General features: G+C 43.5%; 1 protein-coding gene across 4 annotated transcripts in view; it reads left to right on the forward strand.

Annotated features, from left to right (window-relative positions):
• KCNN3 (potassium calcium-activated channel subfamily N member 3) overlaps positions 1–8,435 on the forward strand; it is a 169,580-nt gene extending 161,145 nt beyond the window's left edge. For 3 of the 4 annotated variants that reach the window (XM_043875766.1, XM_043875768.1, XM_043875769.1), the window contains one exon: positions 1,407–8,435. In XM_043875766.1, the coding sequence (XP_043731701.1) occupies positions 1,407–1,700 (294 nt within the window). In that variant the 3' untranslated portion in view covers positions 1,701–8,435. The remainder of the gene's footprint in view (positions 1–1,406) is intronic. The other variant, XM_043875767.1, reaches the window with a different exon arrangement.
• Positions 8,436–8,774: the final 339 nt, after the last annotated feature.

Consider the following 8,774-nt stretch of genomic DNA (forward strand, 5'->3'; position numbering starts at 1 on the left):
GACAGACAACAACAATATGCAAAAGAAACAGCAGATAGTTAGTGTATTAGAAGACAGCATCAAAGAAAGGAGAGCATTGAGCAGGGTTAGCGGGTCAGGAGTGGAGTGCGGACAAGGTGCCTTATTAACAAGGGCGTGGCGGAGGGGAGGGGATTTTTTTTTTTTAATTGGCGTCTACTTGCTTTACAATGTTGTGTTAATTTCTGCTGTACAGCAATGTGAATTAGTCATATGTATACATATATCCCCTCCCTTTAGAGCCCCCCTCCTGCCCCCATCCCACCCCTCTAGGTCATCACAGAGCACAGATATGAGGTGTGCTATAGAGCAGCTTCCCACTAGCTATCCACTTTAAACATGGTAGTATATGTATGTCAGTGCTACTCTGTCAATTGGTCTGACCCTTTCCTTCTGTGGGGAGGTGATTTTTCAGGGAGGTTTAGAGGAAGTGAGGCTGTTGGCCATGGGATGTGTATGGGGTAAGTACTGGTGACGGGTGGGTCCCTGGGACACTGGGAGATAGCAGGAGAGCAGGATGTTTACTGGGGGGCAGTGTCAGGACCGTACCTGTCAGAGAGAGGGGGAGGGAGAACGTGGCAGAAAGAGAGTCTGAAACGTGATACGGTAGGCAAAGCCCTCGACCGGCCCACGGGAGTTCCCAAGGTGGCTGGCCCTTCAGAGGTGTCCCAGATTGAGGCAATGTCCCTTCTTGACCGGGAAGGAGAGGCGCTATAATCTCTGCAAGGCGGCTCCCTTTCACTGCAACCCAGGCCAGAGTGAGTTTCATCAGATAATCGTACATTCTGGGTGCTGTGTTGAAAGTGAGCGGTGGGCGGAGCAATGACTTCATTACTATGTGTAGTTATTATTAACTTCTATTTTGTAAGGAAACCGAGGTTCAGAGAGTTTAAGGGACCTGAGGGAAGGCACATTGTTAGTGAGCAGCATACAGGTACTTGAACCCTGGCCTACCAATGAGCAGTCTATTGCATTGTCCACTGCCTGCCTCAGAGCGTCTCTTTTTAATCAGTGGGTGTCATTGCTGTGAGCTGAGAGGTTGGATGCAGTAAGAAACTGAGGATACATTAGGGACTTGTTCTATTTCAGAAGTGCTGCTTCTTTTCCATCCTACCCATTTTCTAATATATTTTTATAGGTAATATGCATTGTTTTTTGTAATAAAACAATAACAACATAAAAAGCACATGTGCCACTGTGCCATGTCTTTAAGAAAGTAAACGGCTTCTCCATCCTTGGCCAGAGGAGACCCAGCCAACGTGGAAGCTGGTCCCTGGAGAGTGGTCTTTCCACTGTCATCTGGAAGAGTATCTCATGTTTCTCATCACAGATTCCCCTGTGATGACCTGTTGTCTTCCCATCTCTCACCTCTCCATCTCCCCAAACAGATGCAGAATGTCATGTATGACCTGATCACAGAGCTCAATGATCGGAGTGAAGACCTGGAGAAACAGATCGGCAGCCTGGAGTCTAAGCTGGAGCACCTCACCGCCAGCTTCGATTCCCTGCCCCTGCTCATCGCCGACACCTTGCGTCAGCAGCAGCAGCAGCTCCTGTCTGCCCTCATGGAGGCCCGGGGCGTCAGCGTGGCGGTGGGCACCCACACCCCACTCTCCGACAGCCCGATCGGGGTCAGCTCCACCTCCTTCCCGACCCCATACACGAGTTCAAGCAGTTGCTAAATAAAACTCCCCACTCCAGAAGCATTACCCATAGGTCTTAAGATGCAAATCAACTCTCTCCTGGTCACTTTGCCATCAAGGAACATTTCAGACCAGGGATCGTAAAGAAGAGACACCGAGCTAATTAACTAACTCATGTTCATTCAGCGTGCTTGGTTTGATATGCCTTGAAACCAGAAATCTAATCTCTGTTTAGGTGCCTCTACTTGGGAGCAGGAAGAGGAGATGACAGGAAGCGACGCCTCTGGCAGGGCCCTTGCTGCAGAGTTGGTGGAGAACAGAAATCCACGTTCAATCTCAGGTCTTCACGTGGGGAGGGGTGGGGGGTCAGATGCACTGAAGGAGCCAACAGTGAAGCCAGCCTGGAGGTGGGTCCCGCTGCGGGGAGGGTGTGGTATCAGGCTTGGGAGATGGGTTCCTCACCCCTGGGGTCCTCCAGCCCACCACTTTCCTTTCCTTTTGTCTAAGGAAGCCCCCAGAGGACAAAAGTAAGAGAGAGCTGCCCACAGCTTAAAACAGATGTTCTTTCCTCGCATCCCTTACACAGTCATAAAATTTAGACTGAAAGAAAAATTGATGAATAAAAAGCCAGACTCTCCATTCAATATTAATACTCATATAAACCCATGTATTTGCAAGTGTGTGCATGCACACACAGATACACACACATCCCACATTCAACCCAGGTCTTTTCTTGTTTGCACTTGACCCAAGCAAAGAGGGAGCTGGTACCTTACTCTGCACACAGTAGGCACTCTCTAAATGTACATTGAGTTGGTCTGAAGCTGGGTGTGGGTGCTGTCAGTTCAGTGGGTTTGCCAGTGTTGCCACATTCTGAGCTTCACTGAAGATGCAGGTCCCTTCAAATACAAAACAGGGTACACCATGCTTGCTCTGAGATGAATGACAAGCCAAAATTGGCATTCTGGAGAGATAAGCAGCCTTCTAAAAATAACAGCTCCTGCAGAGTTTTTATCTTGTATCCAAACAAGCTGTGTTCCACAGGAGTGCATGATCAGGTGTATGGATATGAGGGCAGGGGAACAGGATCTGTGCACGCATGCACACACATGTGTGAATAGGTGCAACCCCAGGACACCTTCGTGAATAGAAGTGTTGTCTGGGGGGTTGTTCAGTGATATTTATCCAGTGACAGTTTTCCAGCCCAGATGTTAAGAGCACAAAGGTGTCAAGGGCCTCACATGAGAGCTGGGAGGAGAAGTGAGGATGAGTGACCCAGGTGGTCCCTTCTATGTGACCTAAAACCATGTCAAAGTGCAAAGTTTTGAAGATAAAGGGAGCCCTTAGGGAACGTTGTGGGTAAGATAAGGTGACATAGATTTGTCAGTAGCTTACTCCTATTGTGCCACGTTTATCTTGGTGCAAAAATTATTGTAATACTTCTCCAACTTCAAGAGGCTTCAGAAACATCCAGATCCAGTGTATAACAGAAATTGTGAGCACAGGGCATCTGGATGCAAGATATTTTTCTCATACCATCATCTAACTATACATAATGCTTGTGATGTGAAAACCATCCTACTGGTCATCACATTTCCCATTCCAAGGTCTCTGACTTCTGCTTGTGGGGACTTAAATGATAGTGTAGGGAATATTTTATCCGTTTAGGGTAAAATGAAGGATGTCATTTGTGGTGTGGATGGTTGTCCTGTAGGGTATCACAGGACATCATCACCTTTCTGAAAGCAGAGTCTAGCTATGGAGACTTCTACAGCTCTGGGCCTGGTCTTCTAAGGACAAGGGAATCATCAGACAGCAAAAGGTAGACAACCCTAGGAAGCCCACTCTTTCAAGAAGATCTGGTCTCTTGTTAAATTTCTTCTTTTATCTTTTTTTTACTGCTATTGCTCTTCCCCTGATGGCCTCATTTTTATCTCAATAACTCCTTTGAGCATTTTCCTTCATTGTTTTGTATACCATAGACACCACACTTACTGCTGGCTTCTTTTTTTTACTTGTTATTTTACTTATTGATTATCTAAAAGATCCGTATCTTTTTTTATGTCCCAAGAATGGTGCTCCTGTTTTCAGTGACAGCTGAAAGTATAAACAGACAGATAAGCAGGTGAAATAACCATGTGTTTTCTTTGTGGCATTAGTTCATTTCACAGTGTGAAAAGCACTGACAGGTCAACCTGAGCATGCCAATCTCAATCATCTAAACTGCAGCCCTCAATTCTTAATTCCTAGTCACTCTTCCCATTCCCCAGGTAGCCCTATGGTGTGTGTGTGTGTGTGCGCACATGCACATGTGCATATGTAGGGATTTCATTTGAATTTCAAACAAATGACATGCAAGATTCCACTGCTACTCCTCCTGCCAAAAAGTATGTGCAGACTTTTGTTGTCTATGGGTGGCTCTTCTTTAACCCATCACTAATGCTGTTCACTTGGGTAAATCCTAATGACCAAGCTAGCAACACAAGCAAAAAGAGTGGCTGGAGAAACTTTCCGTAACAGCAGTCACTGGTGTCCTAGAAACACACGGGCGTTTGTAGTGTGACTGGACCTATTGGTAGTGCAATAGCTAAGTATGGTTTTTCTCCTTGGGAAAAGAGTACTTTTCAAAAAAAAAATGACCGAATTTGCATGTTGACCCTCCAGTGGTAAATGGGACGCTGCTTCTCTGCGCTGCTATTTCAGCTTTAGATGGGGAAGTTATCCATTCTCCTGCAAGTACAATGAACCTTTGATGACTTAGGTATGGATTATCCAGGATGTAACCCACCCATTTCCTTCCTACAGCCCATCTTTCGGCTAAGTCCACTGCGCCTCAGCATCACAGTCAGATGGGAAAGGGGGGCAGGGGGCTTTTCGTGCCACACCTTCTTGTCCTGTAATTTCAAGTTTGGTGGTAGAGGAGATTTAATTATCTACTCGAGAGTTGGCTATATGAAAAAACAATTAATTATGGTAACCTCACCCCAGTACTGAACTGATTGAGTTCTTCCCCCTCCTGGAAGTCAGACCCAGTGGCCAAGCCCCTCCTATAATCTTTCTGTTAACTCAGTGTCAGATCAAAGTATACCCTGATATCCCCTAAAATATCTAGACACTTGAATTAAAAATACGGAGCCACCCCCTCATTGCTTAAGCCATATTATAGCTTCATGTACTGTAAAGGCAGGGATGTATATGATTACCTAAGACCACTAATCTCAGTGGAATTTCAGGACAGAACATCAGTTGGTAAGTTATACCAGACTAGGGGCTCACCCCTCCTTAGATTGAAGTCCAAATGAAAATCTGCATCATTGGATCAAAGGCCACATATGTGTGATCATCATCAATAAATGATCATAAAGTGTCTATGAACTGCTCTTGCCATCCTCATAATATGTAACTTCATGACATCATATCTCTAGAAAGGTATAATACAGTGCAAAAGAGCAAGAGGGGTAAGGCCTTGAATCACCACTAACTTTGACTTCAGCAAGTACCAGTGGTATAACAATAATCTCATAAGCGAGAAGGCATAGAGAGTGTATGCCCAAGTAAGTTCTAAAGTGTTGAGCAAGCGCAAACTGTTGTTGTATATTAAAGGCCGGGAAGAAATAATATTGAAGAAATAATGATTTTAATACATTCCCTTTGATTTTTTATAATTTCTTATGAATAAATCCTGATGGAAGAGAATAAACCTAGAGATACAGAATCAGAATAAATAAAAAGCTAACATTGGATCCATATCCTTGGCCAATGAATATAACCACCTCAGACCTCAATTTCTCTATACTTAAAATGAAGATAACAATTAATATTCTTAAGTGTGAAGTATTCAATAGATTTTTAAAATGGAATCACTATTGTCAACAACACCAGCCCAAACCAACTCTGTCTAGTCTACACTTTGGTGTTGCCTCAGAATGTACTCAGTAGTTACCAAAAAGTAATTCTTACCTATTGACCTATGTGAAATTAGCAGGGAGAGAAGCATGGGATGAGCACATAGTCCCAAGACCTCTCTCCTCCTTCAGAGTGTACCTCATCAAACAGTGCACCCCAAATTAAGAATCAGTGTTTCATTCCAGAACCCATGATGTTGCTACCATCACAGGACCAAATTGAGACACTATGAAGTCATTGCACTACCAGTAGGTTACTGCCCTTTTAAAGTTACTGCTTTTAAATCGTAAACTATGTCCCCAGTTCTGCAGTCATCCCACTTCCCTCGATGTTGCCTAGAAGCAGATGAAGGCTCTGTCAGTCATCATTTTGCTGCCCCTATTGACTCTGCACGTGTTCGGTTTCAGTACCTTAGACAGCTACCTGATGGCTTCCTGGTAGGCGGGAACAGCCTCTTCCCTTCCCATCCTTCCGCTACAGTCGGTCGGCTTAACGACACCCTGGACAGTATCCCTTCCTTCTCTACTGCCGCCAAAGTAAACATTGTGGGAACGGGATCACTGAAACCACTAAGAAAGGAATGTTACAGGGATAGCAATATTAAGTGTCTGCCTCTGGTAGTAGAATATAGGTGAGTTGCTCTTCATCCTGAAAGCTTGTGCCAAGCTGCATGAATAGAAATTAACACTAAACTCCTGTCAGACAAAGAATATGTAGATTTTTACTAAAATAGACCGAAGCTTATTAAAAAGTTCTCAGTGGAATGGTATAGTAATATATACAGATAGAGAAAAAAAAATAACTGTGATCTTTTTCCTTACACTATTACTGGAAATGCCCAAATATGAACTGGAGTTCCCTCTGAACAAAACCATTATCAAATCTTCAACGTATGACCTCCAAATCTAGGTGCCAAGTGCCCTGCCACAGTTGTTTACACACCCGAGAAACACGTTCTGGAAGCTGTACTCTTGGGCTTGGACCATGTGTTGAGACAAACAAAACAGACGTTGTGGCCAACCAAGCTGATGGAGGAAAAGCACAAAATTCAACACCAACCTATAGTTCAGATCCCAAAGAGATGCTGAATTCATAGCCAAAAAAAAGTTTCTTTGACAAATCAAATACCGATCTGATCGGAACAGCCAACATGAAAGTTCACAGAAGGAGGACAGGGAATAAACAACATTCTCTAGCTGTATCATATTGTCTCAGTCTTTGAATCTCAACCAGGACTGATCTACCTTCATCAGACACACTTTTTAATGGCGCAACAACTCAGTATTGGTCCCAGACTCTCCATTCTGCACTGACCGGAAGAGAACAAAAGAGAGCAGCAGGATGTCAATGGAGGAAATATATCCATGGCGAACTCAGAAACTGATGTGTTTATATTCAGAATCAGATGAGCTTCAATATGAATTTGCATCTTGCCTCTGTACTGCTTGCTATTTTTTAATGATAGGAGAAAGTATAACAGTTTATTTTAAATATGAAATATATTGCTATATTATAAAATATATTGTAACTTTCAATTAACATTTTGTATCAAACTAGTCTTTAGCAGGTACAGTGTCAACCTGCTCTCCCAACGACTGTTTCTGAGTACACATCACTATTAGTGATTGCCTAACACCCAGAACAAGGGTCCTCAGCCTACTGAACTGCCATATTCTAATTCCCTGAGACCTGACTAATAGAGATAAAAGAACGTTATACCCCACTTAGAAGACTAATTCTACCCTAAATTCTTTCAAGCCATTTCAGAAGAGATTTTAAAAGCCATCACTCCGTTAGTAGCTGTGCAAAGCCAGTTTAATTAAAGTGCAGGCTCTTTCTATCTAAATGCAAAGGCCCTATTACATAAATGATATGTCTCAAACTCAGCCAATCAGTTTTTCCTTTGGCAATGGCAGAATGGGGCATAAGGAAGGGTCTTGTTCTCCTGTGACACAAAAGATTCAGAATCCTAGGCGTTGTAAGTTTCTCTGCGTCAGAGTATAACTGGGATTGGAATTTCATTTCCGTGGGGGCTCAGTGAGAACCCAGCGGGCAGTTATGCTCTTCTGAGTCAGCGGTGCCCTAGAGGGAGCCAGGTTTCCACACATTTAACCACAACATGGAGCACAGCTCCTAAGGGAATGAAGGGAGGAGGCAGGACATGCAAAGAGCTGGGCTTCCTTTTCTGCTAGTTTAGCTGGGAGGAAAGAGTTTCCATCAAGATGTTTTCCTTTATCGGCAAAACTGTGACAAATTTTCTACTTCAGCAACTACGATATCGATGTCCTTCCTTCTCTGATAGAGCAGTTGGGACACATGTGTAAAATTTCTCACTTCCCTCCTTTGGCCACGGGACTCTTTGTAGATGAAAACAGGATGCATTTGGTCATAGAATGAAGGTTTCCTGGAATCAGTGGCCTCCTCCCAAGGAGGACCCTTGCTTGTTATCACATTGGTAAAATATTGCACAGGTGCACAGCAAGTAGCATCAGGATGGATTCTTCAACTGAGGGTATCTCTTCCCTTCACAATCTCTGAAAATTCACACAGATATACTGATAGTGCAAAACAGTAGGTTTTCTCCTGGGAAAAAGGCTGGAATCCTCTCACACTTCTGTTTTATTTGAGCTTAAATATAGATAAGGCTGGGGCCTCAATGATGTTATTCATGCCATTCGAAAGAGAAATATCTAAATGCCCAGCTTCAATATGCTCATGTGGCTGAGACCTAACATGGAGACACATTTTACTTCATTTTTATTCATTAAGCTTTTTATTTTGTACTGGAGTATAGCCAGTTCACAATGCTGTGATAGTTTCAGGCGGACAGCGAAGGGACTTGGCCATACATACACATGTATCCCTTCTCTCCCAAACTCCTTCCCATCCAGTTCTCCACATAACATTGAACAGAGTTCCCTGTGCTGTAAGCTGGTCCTGGTCAGTTATCCATTTTAAATACAGCAGTGTGGACCTGAACACACATTTTATTTTCATTGAACTGAATTCTCTCAGTCTCTATACTGGTCCTCAGTTACATGTTTGGCTGAGCTCCAATAAAGCCATCACAACTCCCGGGCACCTGTTTTTAGCAAGTTACTCACTCACTTGGTAATGGAAATTAGTTTATTCTCAATTTCATAATTGACTGATGAATGTACTGGTGGTAATTTATTTGTCTCGTAATACTTTTCTGCTACTAAATAG

This window comes from Cervus elaphus, chromosome 20 (assembly GCF_910594005.1).
Source record: "Cervus elaphus chromosome 20, mCerEla1.1, whole genome shotgun sequence".
NCBI lineage: Eukaryota > Metazoa > Chordata > Mammalia > Artiodactyla > Cervidae > Cervus > Cervus elaphus.